Here is a 14,617-nt window from a genome sequence, read left to right as displayed (position 1 = left end):
CTCACACAGGGGAAAAGCCCTTTACGTGCACAGTTTGTGGCAAGGGCTGTAGTCAAGCGAGTGATCTACAACGACACATGAGGACTCATACAGGGGAAAAACCATTTGAGTGTAAAATTTGCAAAAAGGGCTTTACCCAGAATGGTAATCTAGAAAAACACATGAAGACACACAAAGAGGAAAAAGCTGTAAATGATGAGTGCTAATGAGAGGGGCGCTATCCCCTCCTTTTGGCTTGTGATTGGCTGATCACCCCATAGTGATGATTGGCTGAGCAAAGTAAATATTGAAGATAAAAGTGAGGGCAGGAATTTTAAGACGCCAAAACATATTGTGTTGATTCTATAGCTTGAGATTAAAATGTCATATTCATTATTATTCATACACTAGTGGTGCAATTGTACCTAGTATATTTGAACATCAGTTCTTAAATCTTAACACTGGGTCGCTGTGTGTCAAATAATGTAATTGTAAAAACTGTACTATACTGGTCTATAAAGCATGGTTTGGGGCATCTGATTGTGTGTTATATCATCAACTATTCATACCTCTATGGTCATTTGGGAAAGATTTGCTTTATGATCCTAGAAAAAAAAAGATAGTATTCAGTTCAATGTGTCATATATCTGGAACAAACTCCCTGAAAACTGCAGCTCTGCAACAACTCTGTTATATAAAATCCTTTCATTGAGAATTTTTATTCTACACTGACAATGTATATAATTCATTTAAATTATCTTCATTTCCGTTCAAATCCAGGGTAGATTAGGAAAGTTACATAACGCTGCTGTACCTTTAGATGTTGTTGTGAGCAGTGATTGGCCCGTTTAGTTCTTGGTGTGTCCCGCCCCACTCACTCTGATTGGCCCACTGTTAGTATTTAACAAGAGCTTGGTCTGCTTTGTGTCACTTTAATCTCTGCTAGTTGTTAAGAGCTGAACATCTCCTCTCTGCACTAGCTGAAGCATTTAGTATTTGTTTTGGTTCTACTTTACTACATACTTTTATAATATTTTCGCTCAATTTAAAAATCTATTTGGGTTTTGAGTTATGGCTTTACTACAAACATTGAAGTCCTTGGTTAACCAGAGACTATCTACTGCTGCTGAAGAGATATTTGGGGTCATTGGAAGAATTCTAACAGAGTACGAGGATGAAGCTTTCCACATCAAGCAAGAAACTGACCGCCAACGCAGACTACTGGATATGGTTTTACAACCAATAGTCAATCTACACAGAACAGGTTGGTAAAACCTTTACTACGTAAAGTTACAGGCTTGTTCATGTTTGAACACAACTGCATCAATCCAGTCTCTCTGGATATACCAGATAGCAATAGGTTGTAGCTACTGAGAAATTATATTTGAGAGGCTTGTTTTAGAAATGAAGCATCACTGAGGTAAGAAACAATCAATTGTGTGACACTTCACACTGGAATCAAAACAACATTAGGACAGATATGGAACTAACAGTAGAAGTGTCATGTTCAAACATGTAATAATGTGTTTCTCTTCTCTCCCTTCTGTCTAGAGTCCATACACCTCCTTGTGTGTAAAGAGGAGGTATTCACTGACCAGCAGCAGAGAACCTCTAGTCTGGTCCAGGAGGATCCAGAGCCTCCACAGATTAAAGTCGAACAGGAGGAGATAACCTCCAGTCTGGTCCAGGAGGAACCAGAATCTCCACAGATTAAACAAGAACAGGAGGAGAGAATATCCAGTCTGATCAAAGAGGAACCACAGTCTCCACAGATTAAAGAAGAACATGATGAGAGAACCTCCAGTCTGATCAAAGAGGAACCAGCGTCTCCACAGATTAAAGAGGAAGAGCTACTTCAAAGATCAGAGGAGGATGGTGGATCAACAGAGACTTTACTATCAGTGAAACACGAAGATGATGATGAAAACATACAAATAGAACCTGTAGCCAGCACCTCATCTCAACAAATGGAAACACAAGCTGATGTAGAGGACTGTGGAACATCACAACCAACTAGTGATGATCAGCTCCTCTCTTCACACTGTTCTGAATCTGACATCACTGAAGACAGTGATGAGTGGGATGAGACCATGGATGGCCAGTCAAGTTTAAACACAGTGAAATCACACAATACACAACACATGGGAGGAAATAGTTTGTCTTTGAGCACAGGCTTTAGTCGAAAGGATAATCTAAAAATACACATGAGGACTCACACAGGGGAAAAGCCCTTAACGTGTACAGTTTGTGGCAAGGGCTGTAGTCAACCAAGTAATCTAAAACAACACATGATGACTCACACAGGGGAAAAGCCCTTTATGTGTACAGTTTGTGGCAAGGGCTGTAGTCAAACGAGTGATCTAAAACGACACATGATGACTCACACAGGGGAAAAGCCCTTTGCGTGTACAGTTTGTGGCAAGCGCTTTATTCATAATGTGGCATTAAATGTACACATGAGGACTCATACAGGGGAAAAACCATTTACGTGTACAGTTTGTGACAAAGGCTTTAGTCAAAGGGGTAGTCTAAAATTACACATGAGGACTCATACAGGGGAAAAACATTTTACGTGTACAGTTTGTGGCATGGGCTGCAGTCGAAAGGATAATCTAAAAACACACATGAAGATGTGTCATGAAGAGGAAAAAGCTGTTAATTGATGAGTGTTTTCTTTTCTTCAAATAAGGCATTTAGTCCAGCTAGATACATTAAACATGATGTACTATACATCAATTGTTTTAATCAATCTTCAACTTGCATAATGACCTGCCAATATTGATAAAACAATATGAGAAGCAGTGTTTGCCCAGATTCTTCAGCAATTAAAATGTCACATTCATTAATATTCACGGACTAGTGGTGCAATTCTAACTTGTCTCTGTGTTGACTAACATAATTATCATCATACTGTATTCCAATGACTTAGTTTGATTATATGTTTAGATTATCTGTATTATGTTGTCTTCATAAAATTGTAACAGAAGATATTTACTCTGTAAAAAAGACTGTCCGCAATTTCTTCTTTTTCAAATAAAGGGTTGACAGCTACACACCCTTTGTGTGTTTATTACAGAAAGCTCATCACAACACATGTGCTTCACCTTCAAATTGTACTGTGAACAATACAGTGACAAGAACTGCTTCATTTTACATCCTGCATGCCAAACTATTACTATAAGGAACATGATAGGAGTATTAATTAAATTAAAAAGTCTACACATCTTTGACTTGAACTTTCTACATTGAACATGGCAGGAGTACGTATTAATGTTTCAGAGTGTATACTGTCCATTGTACATAGCCTGTAACTGTGACTACATGTAGATCTAGCGTATAATAAGAAATGCTTCATTTTCTAACAATTGTGTGCAAGGATGGTGACACATCCCTTAGTCATACTGTGATGATGGTTAAAACTATGACAAAATAATAGTAGTCGTGGACGTGAGTTGATATGTTATCTGACAATTGGTATGAATGAAACATACCAATTTGTACTCTCTGAGTTACAGACCCATTTGGTTCCTCCTAACCAGCAGGTCTGTGCATTGTCTTTTATTATTTTTATTTATGTGGTTTGGTTCTTGACTTTCACACTCTTATCTGTTCTTGTGTTGTGTCATTCTCACTGCTGTTGCTATGATATGATATCTGAATTATTTTCCTTCTGGGATCAACAGTGGTTTATCTTATCTCATCTTATCGTGAGTGATCGACGTGAATGTGTAACCCCAAGGCGCCGTCCTCGCTGTCAGCGAAGGCTTTGGATTGAATAAACTCCCTTTTCTCAAGGTTCAGGGGTTCTTCATTGTTGCATATTCCATATGCCAATATGCCATATGGAAAAGGAACCAGAACATAAAAATGAACTATTATTAATATTAATAATAACACCCTGAGCGGGTAGGACGGAGTTCTCCGTTCAATCAATTAGTAATGCCCAGTGCTCAGGACGGAGATTGATTAAAAAAGAAGGACAGAGATTATTGATATCAGAACCGATCGCATCGCTCCACAGGCTGGGAGCGTGCATTATTATTTCTAGTCGTAGGATACAGGAATTCCACCTTTATCTACCGTGTTAGAATAAATGGGATGTTAATGTTGTGGAATGTTTAGGAGCATGTCTGTCCCATTGTTAATGGACAGGTGATAATGGGTTAGGGTGTGTAACCCTATTGCTGAATGGATCGACCAACCAATTTGCAATTGTGATCCTTTTAGTGTGATAAGTAGAGTGCATATAGCCTACTCCTACAGTATTGTGTGAATGGAACATGTATATACAGGATTGGGAATCATTTGCATTTCAATTATTTAGACTGGGAAATACTTAGCATCCCTGTGACAACATCTGATAGGTGACAAAAGCAATTTGAGCTTTTTGTCACATTCCTAATCCTAAATTCACCGCACCCACTGCACACAGCAATAGTCATTGTATGAAGTCATTCTCTCATGGTCAAATAGACATTTCACACATGCATGTTTAAAGGGCCACATCAGCCCTTTTGCAACCATATCTTTCCTGGGAGGGTTTATGTGGGAAATGTGTGTTTTTAGACATTTTAGTATTTCAAAGTGTTTGTGATGTCATGGACACTGGTCTCACTGCTGGATTGCTACAATGACCATAATGCTTTGCTGCACTTGTGGAGAGGGAGAGGGCTGTCTTTTTGAGACAACATGTACTTCAGGAAGGAAGTGAGACCAGTGTCCATGACATCATTGGCACTTTGAAATGCTAAAATATCTAAAAACATGTATTACACACAAAAAGTGTTTCTTGTTTCCCAAACAACTTAAAATAAGAGACGGTTGCAAAAGGGGTGAAATTGCCCTTTAAACGCAAGATAGGCTCGATTTTCTCTCCATGCTTATTTTACAGTTAGTCTTGATATGATGGACTATTGAGTCCATCATATCAAGTTAAACTACATGTCCAGAACATGTCAAAACTACTACAGCTACTTTCTTCCTATTTTGATGAAAGGTGGAACATTTACAATATATTCTCAGCTTCTAGATCGGCTATTTTCATCATCTACAACACATTATAAAATAGGGCTTGAGAGGATCAATCGTGAATTTATCCTATACAAAATAATATATAATTTAAGTATATTTCCATGCAAGATATGTATATTTTGGGGTCAAGTTGAAAAGGTTTGGGAAATCAGAAGTGGACAAACATGATGGACCATTGAGCCAGATAATGGACTCGGAACTTTAACAGTCACAATATCACCATCAAAGTCAGAGTAAATGTTTTATTTCCAACATATGTTTTATGTAACAGAGTCTGATGACTCAGAATGCTGAATGTCTTCAGAAATATAAAGAAAGTTGAACATCAGTTCTTAAATCTTAACACTGGGTCGCTGTGTGTCAAATAATGCAATTGTAAAAACTGTACTATACTGGTCTATAAAGCATGGTTTGGGGCATCTGATCGTGTGTTATATCATCAACTATTCATACCTCTATGGTCATTTGGGAAAGATTTGCTTTATGATCCTAGAAAAAAAAAGATAGTATTCAGTTCAATGTGTCATATATCTGGAACAAACTCCCTGAAAACTGCAGCTCTGCAACAACTCTGTTATATAAAATCCTTTCATTGAGAATTTTTATTCTACACTGACAATGTATAAAATTAATTTAAATTATCTTCATTTCCGTTCAAATCCAGGGTAGATTAGGAAAGTTACATAACGCTGCTGTACCTTTAGATGTTGTTGTGAGCAGTGATTGGCCCGTTTAGTTCTTGGTGTGTCCCGCCCCACTCACTCTGATTGGCCCACTGTTAGTATTTAACAAGAGCTTGGTCTGCTTTGTGTCACTTTAATCTCTGCTAGTTGTTAAGAGCTGAACTTCTCCTCTCTGCACTAGCTTGAAGCATTTAGTCTTTGTTTTGGTTCTACTTTACTACATACTTTTATAATATTTTCGCTCAATTTAAAAATCTATTTGGGTTTTGAGTTATGGCTTTACTACAAACATTTAAGTCCTTGGTCAACCAGAGACTATCTGCTGCTGCTGAAGAGATATTTGGAGTCGTTGGAAGAATTATAACAGAGTACGAGGATGAAGCTTTCCACATCAAGCAAGAAACTGACAGCCAACGCAGACTACTGGATATGGTTTTACAACCAATAGTCAAGCTACACAGAACAGGTTGGTAAAACCTTTACTACGTTAACTGTTACAGACTTGAACACAACTGCATCAATCCAGTCTCTGTGGATATACCAGATAGCAATAGGTTGTAGCTAATGAGAAATTATATTTGAGAAACAAGGAGAGGCTTGTTTTAGAAATTAAGCATCGCTGAGGTAAGAAACCATCAATTGTGTGACACTTCACACTGGAATAAAAAAAACATTAGGACAGATATGGAACTAACAGCAGATGTGTCATGTTCAAACATGTAATAATGTGTTTCTCTTCTCTATCTTGTCTAGACTGCATACACCTCCTTGTGTGTCAAGAGGAGGTATTCACTGGGCAGCAGCAGAGAACGTCTAGTCTGGTCCAGGAGGATCCAGAGCCTCCACAGATTAAAGTCGAACAGGAGGAGATAACCTCCAGTCTGGTCCAGGAGGAACCAGAGCCTCCACAGATTAAAGAAGAACAGGAGGAGAGAACCTCCAGTGTGATCAAAGAGGAACCAGCGTCTCCACAGATTAAAGAGGAACACGATGAGCTACTTCAAAGATCAGAGGAGGATGGTGGATCAACAGAGACATTACTATCAGTGAAACACGAAGATGGTGATGAAAACATACAAATAGAACCTGTAGCCAGCACCTCATCTCAACAAATGACAACACAAGCTGATGTAGAGGACTGTGGAACATCACAACCAACTAGTCAGCTCCTCTCTTCACACTGTTCTGAATCTGACATCACTGAAGACAGTGATGAGTGGGATGAGACCATGGATGGCCAGTCAAGTTTAAACACAGTGAAATCACACAATATACAACACATGGGAGGAAATAGTTTGTCTTTGAGCACAGGCTTTAGTCAAAAGGATAATCTAAAAATACACATGAGGACTCACACAGGGGAAAAGCCATTTGTTTGTACAGTGTGTGACAAAGGCTTTCATCTAAAGACTGATCTAAAACGACACATGAGGACTCACACAGGGGAAAAGCCCTTTACGTGTACAGTTTGTGGCAAGGGCTGTAGTCACAAGGGTAATCTAAAATTACACATGATGACTCACACAGGGGAAAAGCCATTTGTTTGTACAGTGTGTGACAAAGGCTTTCATCTAAAGACTGATCTAAAACGACACATGAGGACTCACACAGGGGAAAAGCCCTTTACGTGTACAGTTTGTGGCAAGGGCTGTAGTCAAACGAGTGATTTAAAACGACACATGATGACTCACACAGGGGAAAAGCCCTTTACGTGTACAGTTTGTGGCATGGGCTGCAGTCTAAAGGGTAGTCTAAAAGTACACATGAGGACTCACACAGGGGAAAATCCCTTTACGTGTACAGTTTGTGGCACAGGCTTTAGTCGAACGGATACTCTACAATTACACATGAGGACTCACACAGGGGAAAAGCCCTTTACGTGTACAGTTTGTGGCAAGGGCTGTAATCAAACGAGTGATTTAAAACGACACATGATGACTCACACAGGGGAAAAGCCCTTTACGTGTACAGTTTGTGGCAAGGGCTGTAATCAAACGAGTGATTTAAAACGACACATGATGACTCACACAGGGGAAAAGCCCTTTACGTGTACAGTTTGTGGCAAGGGCTGTAATCGAACGAGTGATTTAAAACGACACATGATGACTCACACAGGGGAAAACCATTTACATGTACAGTTTGTGAAAAAGGCTTTAGTCTGAATTGCAGTCTAAAAACACACATGAAGATGTGTCATAAAGAGGAAAAAGCTGTTAAATGATGAGTGTTTTCTTTTCTTCAAATAAGGCATTATCTTGACACTTAATGTCAATTATTAATTTAGTCCAGCTATATACATTAAACATGATGTACTATACATCAATTGTTTTAATCAATTTTCAACTTGCATAATAACCTGCCGATATTGATATAACAATATGAGAAGCAGTGTTTGCCCACATTCTTCAGCAATTAAAATGTCACATTCATTAATATTCACGGACTAGTGGTGCAATTGTAACTTGTCTCTGTGTTGACTAACATAATTATCATCATACTGTATTCCAATGACTTAGTTTGATTACGTTTAGATTCTCTGTATTATGTTGTCTTCATAAAATTGTAACAGAAGATAGATTCTCTGTATTATGTTGTCTTCATAAAATTGTAACAGAAGATATTTACTATGTAAAAAAGACTGTCCGCAATTTCTTCTTTTTCAAATAAAGGATTGACAGCTACACAGCCTTTGTGTGTTTATTACAGAAAGCTCATCACAACACATGTGCTTCACCTTCAACTTGTACTGTGAACAATACAGTGACAACTGCTTCCTTTTACATCCTGAATGCCAAACTATTACTATAAGGAACATGAAAGCCCTTTACGTGTACAGTTTGTGGCAAGGGCTGTAGTCAAAAGGGTAATCTAAAACAACACATGAGGACTCACACAGGGGAAAAGCCCTTTACGTGTACAGTTTGTGGCATGGGCTGCAGTCAAAAGGGTAATCTAAAAGTACACATGAGGACTCACACAGGGGAAAAGCCCTTTACTTGTACAGTTTGTGGCAAGGGCTTTAGTCATACGAGTGATCTAAAACGACACATGAGGACTCACACAGGGGAAAAGCCCTTTACGTGTACAGTTTGTGGCAAGGGCTGTAGTAACAATATGAGAAGCAGTGTTTGCCCACATTCTTCAGCAATAAAAATGTCACATTCATTAATATTCACGGACTAGTGGTGCAATTGCAATCTGTGTTGACTAACATAATCAAACTAAGTCATTGGAATACAGTATGATGATAATTATATGTTTATATTCTCTGTATTATGTTGTCTTCATAAAATTGTAACAGAAGATATTTACTCTGTAAAAAAGACTGTCCGCAATTTATTCTTTTTCAAATAAAGGATTGACAGCTACACACCCTTTGTGTGTTTATTACAGAAAGCTCATCACAACACATGTGCTTCACCTTCAACTTGTACTGTGAACAATACAGTGACAAGAACTGCTTCATTTTACATCCTGCATGCCAAACTATTACTAAAAGGAACATGATAGGAGTATTAATTAAATTAAAAAGTCTACACATCTTTGACTTGAACTTTCTACATTGAACATGGCAGGAGTACGTATTAATGTTTCAGAGTGTATACTGTCCATTGTACATAGCCTGTAACTGTGACTACATGTAGATCTAGCGTATAATAAGAAATGCTTCATGTTCTAACAATTGTGTGCTAGGATGGTGACACATCCCTTAGTCATACTGTGATGATGGTTAAAACTATGACAAAATAATAGTAGTCGTGGACGTGAGTTGATATGTTCTCTGACAATTGGTATGAATGAAACATACCAATTTGTACTCTCTGTGAGTTACAGACCCATTTGGTTCCTCCTAACCAGCAGGTCTGTGCATTGTCTTTTATTATTTTTATTTATGTGGTTTGGTTCTTGACTTTCACACTCTTATCTGTTCTTGTGTTGTGTCATTCTCACTGCTGTTGCTGCTATGATATGATATCGGAATTATTTTCCTTCTGGGATCAACAGTGGTTTATCTTATCTTATCGTGAGAGTGATCGACGTGAATGTGTAACCCCAAGGCGCCGTCCTCGCTGTCAGGAAAGACAGCGAAGGCTTTGAATTGAATAAACTCCCTTTTCTCAAGGTTCAGGGGTTCTTCATTGTTATATTCCATATGCCATATGGAAAAGGAACCAGAACATAAAAATGAACTATAATTAATATTAATAATAACACCCTGAGCGGGTAGGACAGAGTTCTCCGTTCAATCAATTAGTAACGCCCAGCGCTCAGGACGGAGATTGATAAAAAAAGGACAGAGATTATTGATATCAGAACCGATCGCATCGCTCCACAGGCTGGGATTTAAACTGGGAAATACTTAGCATCCCTGTGACAGCATCTGATAGGTGACAAAAGCAACTTGTCACATTCCTAATCCTAAATTCACCATTGACACTTTGAAATACTAAAATATCTAAAAACACGTATTACACACAAAAAATAGTTTGTTTCCCAAACATCATTAAAATAAGATACGGTTGCAAAAGGGGTGAAATTGCCCTTTAAACGCAAGACTATTGAGTCCATCATATCAAGTTAAACTACATGTCCAGAACATGTCAAAACTACTACAGCTACTTTCTTCCTATTTTGATGAAGGTGGAACATTTACAATATATTCTCAGCTTCTAGATCGGCTATTTTCATCATCTACAACACATTATATAATAGGGCTTGATAGGATCAATCGTGAATTTATCCTATACAAAATAATATATAATTTTTTAAGTATATTTCCATGCAAGATATGTATATTTTGGTGTCAAGCTGAAAAGGTTTGGGAAAGTGGACAAACATGATGGACCATTGAGCCAGTTAATGCTGTACCTTTAGATTTTGTTGTGAGCAGTGATTGGCCCGTTTAGTTATTGGTGTGTCCCGCCCCACTCACTCTGATTGGCCCACTGTTAGTATTTAACAAGAGCTTGGTCTGCTTTGTGTTACTTTAATCTCTGCTAGTTGTTAAGAGCTGAACTTCTCCTCTCTGCACTAGCTGAAGCATTTAGTCTTTGTTTTGGTTCTACTTTACTACATACTTTTATAATATTTTCGCTCAATTTAAAAATCTATTTGGGTTTTGAGTTATGGCTTTACTACAAACATTGAAGTCCTTGGTCAACCAGAGACTATCTGCTGCTGCTGAAGAGATATTTGGAGTCGTTGGAAGAATTCTAACAGAGTACGAGGATGAAGCTTTCCACATCAAGCAAGAAACTGACCGCCAACGCAGACTACTGGATATGGTTTTACAACCAATAGTCAAGCTACACAGAACAGGTTGGTAAAAAATTTACTACGTTAACTGTTACAGGCTTACATGTTTGAACACAACTGCATCAATCCAGTCTCTGTGGATATACCAGATAGCAATAGGTTGTAGCTAATGAGAAATTATATTTGAGAAACAAGGAGAGGCTTGTTTTAGAAATTAAGCATCGCTGAGGTAAGAAACCATCAATTGTGTGACACTTCACACTGGAATAAAAAAAGCATTAGGACAGATATGGAACTAACAGTAGAAGTGTCATGTTCAAACATGTAATAATGTGTTTCTCTTCTCTATCTTGTCTAGACTCCATACACCTCCTTGTGTGTAAAGAGGAGGTATTCACTGGGCAGCAGCAGAGAACGTCTAGTCTGGTCCAGGAGGATCCAGAGCCTCCACAGATTAAAGTCGAACAGGAGGAGATAACCTCCAGTCTGATCAAAGAGGAACCAGCGACTCCACAGATTAAAGTCGAACAGGAGGAGATAACCTCCAGTCTGGTCCAGGAGGAACCAGAGCCTCCACAGATTAAAGTCGAACAGGAGGAGATAACCGCCAGTCTGGTCCAGGAGGAACCAGAGTCTCCACAGATTAAAGAAGAACAGGAGGAGAGAACCTCCAGTGTGATCAAAGAGGAACCAGCGTCTCCACAGATTAAAGAGGAACACAATGAGCTACTTCAAAGATCAGAGGAGGATGGTGGATCAACAGAGACATTACTATCAGTGAAACATGAAGATGGTGATGAAAACATACAAATAGAACCTGTAGCCAGCACCTCATCTCAACAAATGACAACACAAGCTGATGTAGAGGACTGTGGAACATCACAACCAACTAGTCAGCTCCTCTCTTCACACTGTTCTGAATCTGACATCACTGAAGACAGTGATGAGTGGGATAAGACCATGGATGGCCAGTCAAGTTTAAACACAGTGAAATCACACAATATACAACACATGGGAGGAAATAGTTTGTCTTTGAGCACAGGCTTTAGTCAAAAGGATAATCTAAAAATACACATGAGGACTCACACAGGGGAAAAGCCCTTAACGTGTACAGTTTGTGTCAAGGCCTGTAGTAGAACGAGTGATCTAAAACGACACATGATGACTCACACAGGGGAAAAGCCCTTTACATGTACAGTTTGTGGCAAGGGCTGTAGTCAAACGAGTTATCTAAAACGACACATGATGACTCACACAGGGGAAAAGCCATTTGTTTGTACAGTGTGTGACAAAGGCTTTCATCTAAAGACTGATCTAAAACGACACATGAGGACTCCATCCATCCATCCATCCATCTTCAACCGCTTATCCGTAGTCGGGTCGCGGGGGCAACAGCTCCACCAGAGAGCTCCAGACTTCCCTCTCCCGAGCAACATTAGTGACTTCCTCCTGGGGGATTCCGAGACGTTCCAAGGCCAGAGAGTCGATGTATTTCCTCCAACTGCGCCTTGGTCTGCCCCGGGGTCTCCTCCCAGTGGGACATGCGTCGAGGACCTCCCTAGGGAGGCGCCCGAGTGGCATCCTAACCAGATGCCCGAACCACCTCAGCTGGCTCCTTTCCAGGCGAAGGAGCAGCGGTTCTACTCTGAGTCTCTCTCGTGTGACTGAACTTCTCACCCTATCTCTAAGGGAGATGCCAGCCACCCGACGAAGAAAACTCATTTCAGCCGCTTGTATTCGTGACCTTATTCTTTCGGTCATGACCCACACTTCATGACCATAGATGAGAGTAGGAACGAATATTGCTCGGTAGACAGAGAGCTTTGCCTTCTGGCTCAACTCTCTTTTCGTCACAACAGTGCGGTACAGCGACTGCAATACCGCCCCTGCCGCTCCGATTCTCCGGCTGATCTCCTTCTCCGTTCTCCCCTCACTCGTGAACAAGACCCCGAGATACTTGAACTCCTTCACCTGGGGTAATGCCTCATTCCCTACCCGGACTGCACAATCCACCGGTTTCCTGCTGAGAACCATGGCCTCAGATTTGGAGACGCTGATCCTCATCCCAGCCGCCGTACACTCGGCTGCGAACCGGTCCAGTGAGAGCTGAAGGTCTTGGACCGATGGTGCCATCAGGACCACATCATCTGCAAAAAGCAGTGATTCAACCCTTAGGTCACCGAGCCGAATACCCTCTCCGCCACGACTACGCCTCGATATCCTGTCCATGAAAATCACAAACAGGATAGGTGACAAAGCGCAGCCCTGGCGAAGGCCAACCCCCACCGGAAACGAATCCGACTTACTCCCAAGCACACGGACACAGCTCTCGCTTTGGGTGTACAGAGATTGGATGGACCTCAATAATGTCCCCCTCACCCCATACTCCCGCAGCACCTCCCACAGGACATCCCGGGGGACCCGGTCATATGCCTTCTCCAAATCCACAAAACACATGTAGACCGGATATGCATACTCCCAGGCCTTCTCCAGGATCCCTGCAAGAGTATAGATCTGGTCAGTTGTTCCACGGCCAGGACGGAAACCACATTGCTCCTCCTGAATCTGAGGTTCGACTATCGGCCGGACCCTCCTTTCAAGCACCTTGGCGTAGACTTTCCCAGGGAGGCTGAGTAATGTGATACCTCTGTAGTTGGCACACACCCTCTGATCCCCCTTTTTAAACAGAGGAACCACCACCCCGGTCTGCCACTCCCTCGGCACTGCCCCAGACTTCCACGCAATGTTGCACAGGCGTATCAACCAAGACAGCCCCTCAACACCCAGTGCCTTCAGCATTTCTGGACGAATCTCATCAACCCCCGGAGCTTTGCCACTGTGGAGCTGCTTAACTACCTCAGTGACTTCCTTCCGGGAGATTTCCGACGATCCCCCATCATCCTCAGGCTCTGCTCCTGTCAGGGAGGGTGGGTCTGATGTTATTGGGTTTAGGAGTTCCTCAAAGTGTTCCTTCCAGCGCCCTACGACCTCCTCATTTGAAGTCAGCAGAGTCCCATCCTTACCGTACACGGCTTGGATGGTTCCCCGCTTTCCCCTCCTGAGGTGTCGTACGGTCCTCCAGAACAACTTTGTAAGGTGACCAAACTCTTAGACAAGGGGTATACCTTGTTCTTTTCTGGAGTTGCCCAGGGTGTGAGGGCTCAGGCGGGTGTGGGGATACTCACAAGCCCCCGTTTGAGTGCCACTACGTTGGAGTTTACTCCGGTGGACAAGAGGGTCGCTTCCCTCCGCCTTAGGGTTGGAGGGGGGAATACTCTGACTGTTGTTTGTGCGTACGCACCGAACAGGAGTTCAGAGTATCCGGCCTTCATGGATACCCTACATGGTGTCCTGAATGGGGCACCTGTGGGGGATTCCATAGTCTTACTGGGGGATTTCAACGCACACGTGGGCAATGACAGAGATACTTGGGCTGGCGTGATTGGGAGTAATGGTCTCCCCGATCTGAACCCGAGTGGTGGCTTGTTATTGGACTTCTGTGCTAGTCATGGATTGACCATAACAAACACCATGTTCAAGCATAAGGATGCTCATAAGTGTACTTGGTACCAGAGCACCTTAGGCCAAAGATCAATGATCGATTTTGTAATCGTGTCAGCTGATCTGAGGCCGTATGTTTTGGACACTCGGGTGAAGTTGTTCAAGTA

At 41.2% G+C, this 14,617-nt stretch overlaps 1 protein-coding gene across 1 annotated transcript in view; it reads right to left on the bottom strand.

Annotated features, from left to right (window-relative positions):
• The window catches only part of LOC310873814 (small ribosomal subunit protein mS39-like), a gene marked incomplete at both ends in the record, with an annotated part of 150,862 nt that overhangs the window by 104,065 nt on the left and 32,180 nt on the right, over window positions 1–14,617 (bottom strand). Inside the window, 2 exons of the mRNA XM_083786365.1 lie at window positions 13,329–13,864; window positions 14,075–14,201. Of these exons, the coding sequence (XP_083642491.1) occupies window positions 13,329–13,864; window positions 14,075–14,201 (663 nt within the window). The remainder of the gene's footprint in view (window positions 1–13,328; window positions 13,865–14,074; window positions 14,202–14,617) is intronic.

Source organism: Protomyctophum parallelum (genome assembly GCF_964188405.1).
Source record: "Protomyctophum parallelum genome assembly, chromosome: 16".
Lineage (NCBI taxonomy): Eukaryota > Metazoa > Chordata > Actinopteri > Myctophiformes > Myctophidae > Protomyctophum > Protomyctophum parallelum.
Note: the sequence above shows the minus strand (reverse complement) of the source record. Positions and strands in the feature narration are given on the sequence as shown.